Here is a 15,597-nt window from a genome sequence, read left to right on the forward strand (position 1 = left end):
CAGGTCTTCTGTCACGTCACGCTGTTGAGGGAACACGCTGGAGTCACGAGGAAACATTTAACAGTCTTTAATTACAAAACACAGGAGATAATCCACAATAGGATCTTGAGCCAACACACGTAGAGAACGCATAGGCCTGACAAACACAAACTGACCAGTGTTGCCAACTGCTTTTAATTGAAAGTAGCTAAAACTGGTAGCTAAATGTCACTAGATGACATCATAATGGCAAATTCACTGATCTATATAAAGGTGAATGTAGATCAGTGGGCAAGATGAGAACTTAGATAAGGTTTGTCCAAGAAGTTGCTATATTTGTCCCTAAACTTTTGAAAAAAGTCTCAAAAGGGGCGGGGAAGTCGCTAAATCTAGTTACAAAGTAGCTAAATTGGCAACACTGCTCAAAATCCAAATGAACCAAACAAGATCGACTCAAACTAGACGTCAATTGATGCACGCGTGTCACCTGATCCACATATGCATGGATTCCTTTTTGCATGAGCAATTTATGATATATTAATGCAGAACAAAACATTTTTATTCGCATAGTAAGATACATGTATAAAATGAATGCAGTACATGGATAATTGCATGCATCTATTAATCATTTTGAGTCTAATTTCTTCCCATACAAAAGAAACTCGTTCAGTAAAGGGCGTATTCGTTCACTACATTCAACAAATCACATGCTCCGTCACATCTCATACTCGAAGGCTATTGGCTCGAGGTTTAATCATTCTTTGACAGGATGAAACAGTTCACAGAGCTACCCGGTTCACTGATCTGCGCATGCGCTGCTAATGGCGCCGCGCTGCTATGAGTCAATGGATTACGTGAATGAGAACGATTCATTCACCTAAAAGATTTGTTCAAAAATAACGATTCGTTCACGAACGTAACATCACTAGCACTAATATTTGGGGTTGGGGATTAACGAAATACACGTAACATCATTTATACGTAGTATATATATGTAGTTAAATCAGTGTTGTTTTTAAAAGATAAAATCTGCTATTATTTGAGGATTAATGTGGTCAGCTATCCTTACCTGCCTTGTTAACATATATTAGGCTGAACTTACCATGATAAAATCCGTGTATGCTATATAAATGACATCGTGGTCTTCTGCCAAAGTTAAATATATACAGAAACAACAAATTAAAGCAATGGTTACATAATGTGATCATGTTGATTACAATGCAAGGAAAGTGTAGCAGTTTTGTATGTTTATTCAGAGTCAGCTTCATCTGAAGTCCTCTCAAGGGTTGGCGTCATCTGAAGTTTTCGTAAGAGGCTGTAAGATAGAGAAGGGGAAAAACACAGGAGAAATGGTTACGTGATGCTCCATCACATTGCAGTCCTGTGGCATCTGCTCCTTCAACACAGTGCTTCTTTAGTAGCTAAGACGTTTAAGTATAAAATACAGTAATAATGTACAGGTTTACTGTAATTACTTCTATAATATAGTAGTGATATATAATACATTTTTGGAAATTTAGACTAGCATGATTCTGAAATGAAAACTGCTCACCTACATTAAACTTTTCATTCTCACTTTGGTCCATCTGCATCCTTTGCAATATATCCAAGTCTATCCAGTGGTTAACCAGAAAAATAAAAAATGGCACGTCATGCCGACCCCTGATCTACATACAAGGTGCTGTAATGTTATAATATAATGGTATACCTTGTTACAAGGTCCAAAAATGGTTGTACCTTAGTATTTTAGTGAATAATCAAAGAAAAGAGACGGTAGACAAAATTATTTTATTCCAAACTTTATTTCCAACTGTTAGTCTGGCTACTGATTGACTTTTTAGATGAAACTCCACCACTTCTGTGCCCAAGTCTTATTACTCAGGCCAGATCTACATTGGGCTGTTTAATTGAACAGACCGCAGGCCAAGAGGTTTCCAGCCCATCTGTTAGACGTCCATGCTTAATCTAAAGCTGCAAAAAAGAAACATGCACTGATATGCCAAGATAAGTTTGCTAATTCTCAGAATTCTTAATGCTCTGGGTTATTATGATGTCAGGCATACAAGATGACTGTGATCGGCTGTTGTTACATGTGCCAACCAATGAAAAAGTCCAGTCAGATGCAGACTAAACCACAGATTATGACGAGTTGCCCGCCGTCACCATATAAACAGTATATGCTGAGACTGAAATATGAAAAAAAAAATACATCTTTAAGCTACGTGAGGTTTATTGTACATTTCACTAAAATAAAATACTGTTATAGACATGTCAATCCCTGTTATTCTGACCAGTACTGTAAACATTCGGCAGAACATGTTTTATGGGAGTTCGGGTAAAGTTCTGCATTGAAAATGAGTAAGAGTTAACATTATGAATAACACCTGCTTTCGCTTAGGGGAGAAATGAAGGGTTTTATAGTAGATGATTGCGGCTGTCTTGTGAGTAAAAGCAGTAATGCTAACCATAATTCGAAAATGATCAACCAAACCCTCTAAATCACTTTCAGTTTTGTGTGGTTTTTCATTCTTGCACCAGATTTAACGTATTAAATGACAACCCCCATCATGCACTGCACTGTTCTTAAAACAAACCTACATAAAACATTCATAAAGGACGTAGCTGCTCAAATGTTCTCTCAGCAGCCACAATTAGGTGCTAATATGAGCTTGAGCTGCTTCTCTACATCCAACCATTTCAGATTAGTCTGCTGATAATAACATCTCACATTGGACTCGTTATGTCCCCAAATATGTTGTTTTTTTTCTTTAGATTTTGGGGTGAAATGTAACCTAGACATGTTTTTGTGAGACTCACCCATGAACATGAACTCATCCAATTATCCAAACAAGGGACAAGTTAACATATAAACTATCTAAAAGGTATGAGTAGTAGGGTTAGTTATACTGAAAACTACTACTAGAAGTAAAAAAAAAAAAAAAAACTGGAGCCAGGGCACAAATCTTAAAGTCATAGTCACAGAAAGCAGACAAGTTAACTGTCCATTACACCCACTCGACACAGTGACTAATAACTAAGAAAAGACATATTAAATCAGGGTCAACAACTCTAACAATAACTAAACCCTCCTCAGTCAACACATTTACTAATTTCTGTCTTTGAAAATGAATCTGATAGCAACCATAAAGGTGAAAAAGCCTATGTACACGTTCACTCACTCACTATATGCAACCTCAAAATGTGCACAAATGTGCATTTGAATATGTTTCCTGCAGTTCATTAATATCCAATTAGCATCAAGAGCCATTTGAGTGTATGTTTGTGTATGAGGTACAGAACCCTCCTTCTTTATGTGCAATAAAGCAGCAGCATCTACATCCGTCTTTTCTGTTCATTTTGCTCGTTTTTTGAAACGTGAGAATAAAACATTGTAGGGGAGAGGTTGAATGTCCAGCGAAGCAAGACTACTTTTCATCCTTGTCGCCATATTTCTCACCCACTGAGCTCAAATGCCATTTAACGGTTCCTGCAAAACACAAAAACATGGCCAGTGCTGCGGCCACTCAACGTCCCAGAGAGCCAAACATCATCCAGACGTTGCCTAAAACACTGTCTAGACGTCCTCTATGCATTTGTATACAATCGTGATCCTTCTCAAGCGTCCTGCGGGGTTGACCTCTTGAGGTCTCGGATCTGTTTGATGAGATAGGTCTTCTCGTCGCTGAACTGCTCGTCCTCGGTGCGGTCGCTCTGGAACTTGCTGAGGAACTCGATGAGTTTGGTCTGGTTCTTCAGCAGGATGTCGAGGATGGGCTGGGTCTTGTTCGGATTGGCCACAAACACCTGAATGCGCAGAGAAAGACCTTATCGCTCAGAATATTGTCACTCGAGACAAGCTTGAAGGTGGCATACTGGTGAGTGTTGGAGTGGGAAGATTCAGCTGACAATTCATACCTTAAATACATGAAAGGCCTCAAACTGGATGTTGCGGCTCTTGTCTCTCAGTAGGTTCATCATGAGTTTGAGGTTCTCTGGTTTGCTTATGTATTTTGTCATTATAGTGAAGTTGTGCCTGTCCAAAAGCAGCTCTCCCAAAAGCTAAGAGGAAGAGGAAAGACATAAAACATCATAAAAATAAAGATCTAGTGTTCTACAGTAAACATTCACAGGATTGAGTTTAAATGCATTATAGAGCTGTACCATACCACAGCAACTATACACAAATAGATAGACACTACCATTTAAAGTTAGGGGTAAATTAGACTTTTGAAATAAGAAATTAAAATTTGTATTCATCAAAAGACATTTATAGTGTTACAAAAGAGTTCTATTTCCAAAAAACGCTGTTCAAGCTTTCTATTCATCAAAGAATCCTGGAAAAAAAAAAATCAACAAGTAAAAACAGCACAACTATTTTCAACAGTGATAAGAATGAGCAATAAACTAGCATTTTAGAATGATTTCTGAAGGATCATGTGACACTGAAGCCTGGAGTAATGATGCTGAAAATTCAGCTTTGTATCACAGGAATAAATTACATTTTAATATATATGAAAATAGGAAATAGTTATTTTAAATTGCAATAATATTTCACAATATTTACTGTTTTTACTGTATTTTTGATCAAATAATTGCAGCCTTGGTGAGCAGAAGAGACTTCTTTCAAAAATACCAAAAAAACCAAAAAATCCCAAACTGTCGAACTGTACTTTAAGTAAGCACAACCAACCACAACAATAATTGCAGCCTTGGTGAGCAGAAGAGACTTCTTTCAAAAATACCAAAAAATCTTAGTGGTCCCAAACTGTCGAACTGTACTTTAAGTAAGCACAACCAACCACAACACACAACATACAAATTAACCCGTTTCTTACCTTTAGCGACTGCCTTTTAGTCACATAGTTTTCTGAGTGAAGAAGTTTCTCATATTCACTAAAGAACTGCAGACCAAAAGTGGAAAAAAGAGGGGAAAGAGATACACAGAAAATATTAAATTGATTGGCTTTTTCTCATACAGCAGCCTCAAAAAGTATTTGCATACTTATGGCACACTTGCATTAGATCAAATATCGAACTAAGTGGCATTTATTTAAAGAAAGATAGCACTTTCCAAGCAAAAACCTTAGCAAGAACTAGTTTGTTTGATTTTAAATGTCAAGAATAATATATATACTGTTCAAAATTATGACAAAAGTACACGTGGTTGCCAAATGTTACTGAAAGCCATCCACAGTTAATCTGAAGAACATGAGGGGAACTGACTTCATACATCCACTAAAATCAATTTTACAGCAGTTAATTAAATGTCACTGTGCTAAAATGCTGACGTAAAGTTAGTTCTGAGAAAAGCTCTAGCAGTATTTCTTGGTATTTTCTAATCTAATTCATTAAGACATTTTTAAAGTCAGACATAAGTGCCCATATACTCTTTGGACCCCCTCAAAATTCAAATCACTTCCAAATGTATTGACTTTCACATTAAATGCAAACAAACAGTTCTGAGAAGAACCCGCTGCAGAATGACTGACAGATCCAAAAACAACAGACAATGACGGAAACCAAACCAATGACTCACTCTGTCATATTGCTGCTCCAGGAACTCAGCGCTGAGCACCTTGTGTCTCGTCAGCAAATCCTGGAAGAAAACCAAACCAATGGAATTCATCAGACATCATAACACAGTTCATCTGAATATGAAATAATCAAAGATGCCAGCCAGACAAAACAAACACCCAAGGCTTGTACATTTACAAAAACACTAACTTTAAAGGTGGCAAATGCATCCGAGGCGATGTCGAAGGTGGACATCTCCACGTATCTGAAGAAATCGTAGAACTGCTCAGAGCAGAGGGTGATCTTGGCCAGTGGCTCGTGCCGTATGCATTCCCTCAGCATGATCCCGCAGTTCAGAGCGATGTCTGGAGACTCGTAACTACAAAAAGGACAGGAACTCAACAGCAGAAAGATTTTGTCAACATGCACACATTCTCATGTTGATCCAAACATGGTTGACTTTCTTTCATAGACCCAAAAGGAGATGCTAATGTTCATGCTGCCTGGTTCCTTTCCATACAATGAAACTAAATGGTGACTAGAGGTTGTCGAGCTCCAAAAAAAAAAAAAAAAAGCAACACAAAAGTAATCCATAGAACTCATTTCAAGCTCTCTGAAGTCATATGGCCTACTTTTAGGGTGCTTCACGAAGTTTGACCCTTGGTCGCCATTCACTTCCATTGTACGGAAAAGCATCAGTGTGTCTAAACATCTGCTCTTGTGTTCTACAGAAAGTCTGAAACAACATTAGGGTGAGTATATAATTACAAAATTAACAATTTGACAGTGAACTACCAAAATAATTCACATTTTAGATGATATTGCTGATATACGCACAGCTAACGTTGACTCAAGTTATGTTAAGAGTAAATACTAATCTGGGATCAGATAGCACCTCTAAAAACTCATATTAGTCACCAAACCAGTTTCCTGGTTGAGATTTGATCTAAACACCAGCCTCTAAATCTTAAAAAGTCAGATCGAAGTAATCTGACAACTGCAGAATTTCAAGTTATATATTAAATTAGTGAATAAAAATCAAATAAAATTCTCCAGAATATCTGTGCGCGTGTCTCACCCTTTAAGGAGCATGAAGAGTATATTTTGTTGAGTGCACAGGTATTCAACTGTAGGTGTCCGAGTGCCGATCTGACGTCTCAGAATATTATTAAAGATCTGTGCCACATCTTTCTTGCCCTAAACACAAATAACATGCAGAATAGTTACTGAAAATCTCAAAAATGCAAGCATGCGTTTCTACAAATGAGAGTCTGAGAGATAAAATTAACATGTCAAACAGTTTAAAACTGGTATTATAACTATATCTCGGCTGATCTGATCACAAGTGGCCAGTCAAGACAGAATGCCATTGACATCTGGTTAATGCACATAGTATTAACGTCTCTCAGTTGCACAAGTAGCCACTTTTGATTAGATGGCACTGAGGGGAGCATCTCTTATGAGGATACATCAGGGAAGATGTTACATCTTGTGCATGAGGTTTTTCGTTTTGTTTTCAATTGAATGGTTGTTTCTTGCCTATTAAACAAAGTTGAAGTTGAAATAATTATGAGGCTAGACCACTGATTCTCAACCAGAGAGTTGAGAAATATTAGGGAGCTCAAGCACAGTTGGCTGAAAATTATTTAAAATGAGACTAAACGTTCTTTAAAATATATAGTCATATATAGTCTTGGAAAACTTGCCAAGGGAATTTAAAATGTTGTGATATTTAGACCTGGAAAAGTCATGCAAACTTAATAAATTATTAAAAAAGCAAGAAAATGTTTATAATTACTGTATTTGTTGTAGTTATGTTAAGCTCTAAAATATTTTATCAGGTAGAAATAGCCATTAAAAAGAAAACTGTAATCAAAAATGACAAAAGTAGTAGCGTAAATGCGTTTGTTAGTAATAAAAAGTGCAAACTCATTTAGTCGTTGAACCTTCTGTAATTACAGAATTGTATTACTGTAATTACTTATATTTTAATTAAGCAATATTATTATTATTACAAATATAATTTATAAGATTTATATAAATGTTTAATTAAACTAATTGAAATTGCCACTCTTAGTCTCTGTCATTACAGCCTCAGAGCAAGAAAGGTTAAGAACTGCAGAACTAGATGCACATTTAATGTTGTCCGGGATTCATGGGGTATTTTGCTCTACAAATGCGTCCCTGATGACCTTCACATCACAGTGTGAATAATTTGTCATGCATAGGTCGTTTTGACTCATACTTTGCATACAGTGTCTGCATAAAAGTCTATAAAAGCACCTCAAAGTCGATGAGCTGCAGATCTGCAACGAGGATGCTGAGCAGGCTGCTGTTGTAGAGCTCCTGAGCAAGCTGAGCCACGGCTTCTGTCTGCGGCTCCTTCTCATTGGTGCCGTAGAGAATCTCCTTCATGGCCAGCAGAGATTTGGACACCTCTTCAGAGGCCTGCGGACACACCCCCCTCTCATTAATGGCTTTTAATGGGTGATAGTCACAGTACAAGCCCAAACACATTGCATATTTCTTTACACACTGCATATGCCTTTAGTACCTTCTCAGCCTTCTTATCTGAAATGTCCTGCTTCTCCAGAATGGTCATGTTGTCTTTTAGATTCTTCACAATGTCCGCTGGACACTTGTGAGACTTACCGAAAGGGAACGGCATGGCAACACGTTACCAGGGCAACCAGGTAGCAGAGAGCCCCCACCTGTGAAAGAGAAACAAAAATTAACTGAGAAAGAACAAACAAAAGAATAGAATAACCAAAACAAAATAACAAATAATAGAATGTACAACCAACTTAGAATCAGGAAAAGGAAAACGTAACTCTCAATGTCACAGAAAGCAAGAATGAACTAGGAAAATGAATAAAAGAATGAACAAGCGGAAGAAAAAGTTAAAGAACAAAACCATAAAAAAGAACACACAAACAGAAAAAAATATTTAAAAAAATGACAAAAACAAAGAATGAACATAGGAAGGAATGAATAAATAAACAAAATGAAAGAATAAACAAAAAACACATGAAACAGTTGATTGAACTGAGGAACAAACAAATGAAAGCACAAATGAAATCATAAACAGATAAATAAACTAAATGAATGAATAAACAAATGGAAAACATGAAAGAATGAACGAATGAAATAAGGAATAAAAGAAGGAACTAAAGAACAAACATGAAAAATTTAACAAACAATCAGGAAATCAAATGAAAGAATGAACGAACAAATGGAAAAATAAATGAAAGAATGAAATCAGATGAATGAACATCTGATTTCAGAAAATCATATGAAAAAAATGAACAAAAAAATGAAACAGATGAACAAACTAAAGATCAAACAAATCAAAAATAAAAAAAATGTTATTTATGCAATTGGCAGAATCTTTTTTCCAAAGTGACTTAAACTAAATTCAACATACACCTTTAATCAGTGCTTGCTTTCTCTAGGAATTGAACCCATGACCTTGTGGTCGACAGCGCCACACTATTTTTTGACTACAGGAAGGCAAATGAAATAATAAACAGATGAATTAACTAAAGAATGAACAAATTAAAGAATGAACGAATGGAAAAACCATTGAGAGAATGCACTGACTAGCAAAAATATAAATGAACAAACAAACCAACAGAAACAAAAAACGAAATAATAAAGAAAGATGAGTAACAAATCAAATTAAGCAAAAGTTCAACTGAAGTAAGGAAGGAGGAAGTAGATGAGTAGATAAAGTCAAAGACTGGAATCCAGAATCAGCACAAACACGAGGCTCGCACTGAACAAACCAGACCATGTACACACTGATCAATCCATCAATGTCAGCATCAACCACACCCTACATATACAACAGAAACACATCATGCACACTCTGTAGTAGCCATGTGCCACTAACTGAATGACTGTAGGGTGCATACAGTTCAAACACACACACAGGTGTCTCGAATAGCTCAAATGCTGCAAAGTCGACAAAGCAAACGTGCAGCAAAAATGTCTTCAATGAACACGACTGCATGCTGGCTTCCTCCATAAAGATCACAGCAGTAAAACTCAATGACGTGACGTGACATGTGGCCAAGTATGGTGACCCATACTCGGAATTAGTGCTCTGCATTTACCCATCCAAAGTGCACACACACAGCAGTGAACACACACACACCGTGAACACACACCCGGAGCAGTGGGCAGCCATTTATGCTGCAGCACCCGGGGAGCAGTTGGGGGTTCGGTGCCTTGCTCAAGGGCACCTCAGTCGTGGTATTGAAGGTGGAAGAGAGCGCTGTACATTCACTCCCCCCACCTACAATCCCTGCTGGTACGAGACTCGAACCCACAACCTTTGGGTTATGAGTCCGACTCTCTAACCATTAGGCCACGACTTCCCAAGCATGCTTTATATGAAATGAAACAGACACCCAATAAATACTGACCGGAATACAAGTCATTCATAAATCCTGCAGTTTTTTCATAACCCTTCCCCAAAACCAATCAATTACACTTTTATTAATAATAACTATTATTCTGCCGCATTATTGAATACTGTCTGCAATGCATGTGGCAGCTCATGGGATCCGTGCGTCACAGAACCATACGTCCAGCTGGTTAATCTCCACACAGCTTGTGCAAGTTAGCCAAATCCTTGACCTGGTGACCACACTCGCCATGTCTGCCCCAACGCAAACCTGAAGCCAGACATGCTGAGTTTACATGCAAACAGATGCACCTAAACACTCACTTCACAGGAGATGCAGTGGTTGCATGTGATCAATTACAGGTTGTCTGATCAGCCACATTAATGTCATGCTAACACCAATTATTGTTGTTGCAACTGATGTTAATACGTGCATTGCCAGTAAAAATTGCTGCAAACTGTCAGAAATCCAACAATAAGATTTGCTGTCAAAATCAACAATACTGTACTAAATCATATGCAGGGGAGACCGGGGCTAGTTGTCACATGCCACAAGGGCTACATCGTAGTATCTAGTTAAGTTTTTTTGTTTTTTTTACTGTGAGTGATTTTTTTCATGTTGGTGTTTCATATGTTGTAATTCTATACAATTTATTTACTACAGTTTCTGATAGTCTATTATATATTATTAATCAATCAATAAATCTGTTTGATGAAGAGAAAATATTATAGTTTTACAATTTAATTAATACCTTGGAAATTATTATAAGGAAACTAAAAAGGTTTAATTAACCAAAAGTAAACTTGGATAACAAAATAAACAGATAAAACACAAAATCAAATATAAGTGATTTTTATATATTTATATGGAAAGTCAAACTTTTTTTTATCAAATGAAAACAACAAAGAGTGACGTACAGAACTTACATTTATTAAGGTAGTTGGATATTGCATAGTATGTTTATTTCTATATTTATTTTAATATATAACATTTAGGTTGTTTAACAGCAGGTTAACACTGAGACAACTTACCCCATTTAGTATGATGCTGTGATATTCTGTGAAATAATCTATTTAATATTATTTTTACTTCAATAATATTCATATTTAAAAGATATTTTAAACAATTTATACACTTAATATTGATAATATTATTATACACACTATTTATAAATAATAATATTATTATTTACCGGAAAATAGTAAAAATATTTAATTATTTAATCTCAAAATGATCATACAGGCTAGTTCAATGATATTTTAGTATCTATTAAAAGGTTCAGGAGAGAACTAATAAAAAGCAGTAACATGCATAATTGTGTCCTAACTGTAAGTCTTTTCATTTAATTAATTAGAGACTGATCAACATATGTGTGGATGATAGTGAAGATTAAAGATCAAAACCACAGCAATGCATTGCACAAATTATACATTATACCAACACTTTATAGCTCTGAACACATCCAAACTGTTAATATCAACACATACTGCATACAGCATCAAGATCTACGCAAACCAGCAGAAGTTGCGAAGCTTATGCACCTGCAGACCACGTCTGTGATATAAACCCATAAACAAAACTGCTCATCAATCTGAATGACAGAGAGGTTTCACTCCGGCTGTCTTAAACCTAGTCAGCTGTCTACCTAGAATCATTCCAATAATGATGATTCACTGGTTTAAACATGCCTATGATGGGCAAAAATGCTCCCTGGGTAGGTTGATCACTTGGTTTGAGACACAGCCTCAGTAATTTTACGCAACGGGGCCCAGTGTGATGGAAACAGGTAACTGTTAAGTCGGGCCTCTAGCCACTTCCTTTGTTTATCTTTAAATGAAGGCTGTGCATACTGCAAAAAGATACGAAGCCTCTTTCCTCCATTAATATCTCTCCAGAATCAGACTATGTGCGAAAATGCATTTGTGGTTTTTGCATATGATGGCTGTGATAGGCCGCTGCGCATGCACTTTACAACACTGAGTTTCACAACAAGAACCAAGAAAAGAGAAGTAAACAACATCACACCTTATTTGGGTCTCCTTCGGCCTTTTCTAGTGAATAGCGGTGTAAGTCCTGGAATATTATGTTTGGGTGTGTTGTTTCTTAGGCTGTTTTGTGCGGACAACCGTGTGAGTATGCGTATGATGAATGTGTGTATTCAGCAGTGAGGACTTCCGCAAACCTGCAGCGAGGCGGATTTCAAAATAAAAGCCCCGAGGCTCTCAGGTATACAAAATTCTTTATTCACAAATGTAAATGGGAATCACAAAAACACACTCTCACTTACTGTAAAATATAAATGGGTCACTGCCTTCATACTAACAGCAACACGAAATAACAAGGCAAAAAGTACTGTAAACTAATCTAAAGACTTAAATATATCATTTAATTAATTCATTTACAATGCACAGCATGTAGGCCCTGTGATAATTGCTTATCAAGATGCCTATTTGTATATTTTTCTTCTTTTAATATTCTTATGTTTATCTCAGTATTTGAACGAACGAATGACTGAATGAATGAATGAATGAATGAATTAATACAAATTATACACTGTGAAGGAAACCCAGTATTAAAGTTTTAAAGTAGTAACTATAACTTGGAAATTATTGTAAGACATCTAAGAAATCTAATCTAAAGTCAAATGTGATAACACAAGTTAAACAGATAAAATGCTAAATTAAGTATATTTGATGTTTTTAATATCCAAATATTTATGGGGACTTTAAACTGACATTTTATGAAATTAAAATATACCAATAAAACACAATGAAGTACAAAATAATTTATTAAGGGAGTTGGATCTTGTAATCCAAAAAAGTCCATAAAGTCTTAAATCAAGTTAATTTGCTCTACATCTTGTCCAGGCACACTTAGTAGACATTGAGGTGTTGTCATCCAATTTACAAATTAAATTTCTCTGTAAATATTTTCAGAGAAAATCCTAAGCAAAAAAAAAAAAAAAAAGACATTCCAAATTAGTAAAATAAACGTAATTTATTTATAATATTTATTTGATATTATTATGTATTGTTTTAGTAGTTAGCATTTCATTTAAGATTATTTTAATATAACTAAATTTTTTATCATTTTAACATTTACTGTGACCACCTGGAAGTAGGCTGAGGCCCCCTGGAGGGCCTCTGATTGAGAACCTCTCTCTGCTCATTTCAAAGCAAGGTGGTATTGGCTCTGCCGCCCTCTAATGGTTAAACAATATACTTTAAACAAACGACCAGTAGAGATCCAATGCATTTGTTCTAGACAGAAAGATGAGCAGGATGTTTGTTTATAAAATGACCCACGCACAGGATATGTGGTTAAGGTGTGATTCTATAATAGCTGTATCTCCGAAGACGTAATACCTTCTAAATCTAAAAATAACTTCTGCTGAAACAAATACCTGCCTAGTGCCTATACATGCAAAAAAGTGTGAGGTCGCAGCATTTAAAGAGGATTTTAAACACGGCATTTAAAGAGAGAGATGCCATCTTAATTTGAATTGTTTCATATTCACAGAGCTGGGTAGATTACTTACAAATTGTAATCTGTTACTGATTCCAAATTACATGACTAAAATTGTAGTATAACGTAATCCATTATCAATATCACAATATCACAATCCATATCACATTGATTTAATAATCTTGTACCATATTGTTATAAAAGTAGGCCTATAAAGAGTAAGAAAATATATTCCATTAATTAACAACTTGAAGTGCATTACACATTACACTCCCTTACCAAAATGTAGTATACTTCAAGTTTATTTTATTAAGTATACTTTATGTAGCAAGTATACATGTGTACTATACAGTGTACTAGTAGTATACTTGTAAGTGTACTATTTCAATACTCCTTCAAGGTTTCCCAAACTGGAGTTCGTAAATGAACTGCAGGGGTTTGTGAGTTTGATGAAAAGCTAATAATTAATTAAATCATAAAAATTTAAAATTTAAAATAAATCATTTTAAAATAACATCAATCAAAATAAAACACTTGCTAAAAATTTTGTATATTGCATGTGGTTACCTGCATGTCATGTGACCATTAACCAACCTCAGAGAACCATGAACATGCAAATGTGATACTAAATTATTAAAATATTTATTTTCAAATCTCAGGGGTACATCAAGTAAATATATTAGGTGAAAGAGTTTCAGCTGACAAAAAATGTTTGGGAATGTCTCCATGCACCCAGTGTCACCTGACTAGTGACTTTGTGTGAATGTCCACAAAATTGGAAAACTTACTGAACGTATAAAGCAATAGGATATTTTAGAAAGGAACATTTAAAAGATGAAGAAAAAAAAGAATTAGGGACAATCAATAAATTATGAATAATTTATTGTTATTGTGTGAATAATATGTAATGATGTAATCATTAAAAAAGTAACTGTAGTCTGATTACAAGTATTTTAAAATGTAATTTAATTGAATTACAAGTACTTCATTTTTGGAATCTGTTTACGTAATCCAGATTACATTTAATCAGTTACTACCCAGCTCTGCATGTTCATCACATAAAATCTAAATAAAATGTAAGAAATGTAAGAAAGTCTTTCATTTTGAAGAGTTTAGGTCAGATTTATTTGTACCTTATTCATAACAAGTGCCAGGCGGTGATAATTCCCCGAAAACGTTCATAGGAGAACGCAGAAGAAGAGCTCGACGACTGAAGTGTCAGAATCATACAACATAAAGTGTGGAGTACCGCAAGGAAATGTAATTAGTCCAATTCTATTTAATATTATGATTAACGACGTTTTTAATGGAATATATTTAGGAATTGGAGCTGCTTTATACGCAGAAGATGGTACATTATGGAAAAGGGGAAGAAATATAGATTATATAACAGAAGTTCTTCAAAACCAATAACAGAGGTGGAAAGATGGTCCATAACATGGGGTTTTAAGTTATCTGTTAGTAAATCAAACTGTATGATTTTCTCAAGGAAAAATATGTACCGCAAGGAAATGTAATTAGTCCAATTCTATTTAATATTATGATTAACGACGTTTTTAATGGAATATATTTAGGAATTGGAGCTGCTTTATACGCAGAAGATGGTACATTATGGAAAAGGGGAAGAAATATAGATTATATAACAGAAGTTCTTCAAAACCAATAACAGAGGTGGAAAGATGGTCCATAACATGGGGTTTTAAGTTATCTGTTAGTAAATCAAACTGTATGTTTTTCTCAAGGAAAAATATTCCTGAAAATATCAAACTGTACCTATATGGGAATCCATTAGAAAGAGTGTCAGTATTTAAATACTTAGGATTATAGTTTGATAGCAAATACACATGGAGGAGAACATGATATGATAAAAGCATAAAAGTTATAAATTTGATGAGGGATATCAGGATGTGGATGGGCTGCAGATAACAACAATGATTAATATAGAGGTATGCTGAGACCCATTTTTGATTATGGTTGTATAATATACAGAGCAGCAGCCAAAACAAACCTAAAAAAATTGGATATAATATAGGCTAAAGCTTTAAGAGTATGAACTGGAGCATTTTGACATACTCCAAATATTGCCTTAATGATAGCAACAGAAGAATTACCACTAGATATAACAAGAAACAAAATATCTCTGGCATATTGGAGTAGATTGGAAAGTAGTAAACAAGAACACCAAACTAAGAAAATACTTGAAGACTGTTGGGAATATAAAATAAATCCA

The 15,597-nt window shown here is 35.3% G+C and overlaps 1 protein-coding gene across 3 annotated transcripts; it reads right to left on the bottom strand.

Moving 5' to 3' along the window:
- Nucleotides 1-1,762: 1,762 nt before the first annotated feature.
- Nucleotides 1,763-12,073, bottom strand: LOC107695174 (calcium-binding protein 39-like). 3 transcript variants are annotated; one of them, XM_016494993.1, is made up of 9 exons: nt 11,928-12,073; nt 8,048-8,204; nt 7,777-7,941; nt 6,572-6,690; nt 5,704-5,872; nt 5,516-5,575; nt 4,815-4,880; nt 3,895-4,038; nt 3,595-3,783 (listed from the first exon to the last, which is right to left on the bottom strand). In XM_016494993.1, exons 2-9 carry the CDS (start codon nt 8,159-8,161, stop codon nt 3,595-3,597), a joined length of 1,026 nt encoding a protein of 341 aa, XP_016350479.1. In that variant the 5' UTR covers nt 8,162-8,204; nt 11,928-12,073. The 3 variants fall into 3 exon arrangements, with proteins under 3 accessions (XP_016350480.1, XP_016350479.1, XP_016350478.1); XM_016494992.1 differs by having other exon boundaries at nt 8,048-8,200; nt 11,926-12,073; XM_016494994.1 differs by lacking the exon at nt 11,928-12,073 and having other exon boundaries at nt 1,763-3,783; nt 8,048-8,161.
- Nucleotides 12,074-15,597: the final 3,524 nt, after the last annotated feature.

This window comes from Sinocyclocheilus anshuiensis, unplaced genomic scaffold (genome assembly GCF_001515605.1).
Source record: "Sinocyclocheilus anshuiensis isolate Anshui unplaced genomic scaffold, SAMN03320099.WGS_v1.1 scaffold550, whole genome shotgun sequence".
In the NCBI taxonomy this organism is placed as follows: Eukaryota; Metazoa; Chordata; class Actinopteri; order Cypriniformes; family Cyprinidae; genus Sinocyclocheilus; species Sinocyclocheilus anshuiensis.

Excerpts from the sequence above, each read along its gene's own strand:
- LOC107695174 (XM_016494994.1), bottom strand. The coding sequence starts at position 8,161 with ATGCCGTTCCCTTTCGGTAAGTCTCACAAGTGTCCAGCGGACATTGTG. Across the intron at positions 7,942-8,047 it reads CAGATAAGAAGGCTGAGAAG|GCCTCTGAAGAGGTGTCCAA; the intron begins GTACTAAAGGCA and ends GTGTGTCCGCAG. Across the intron at positions 4,881-5,515 it reads TGGAGCAGCAATATGACAGA|TTCTTTAGTGAATATGAGAA; the intron begins GTGAGTCATTGG and ends TTTGGTCTGCAG.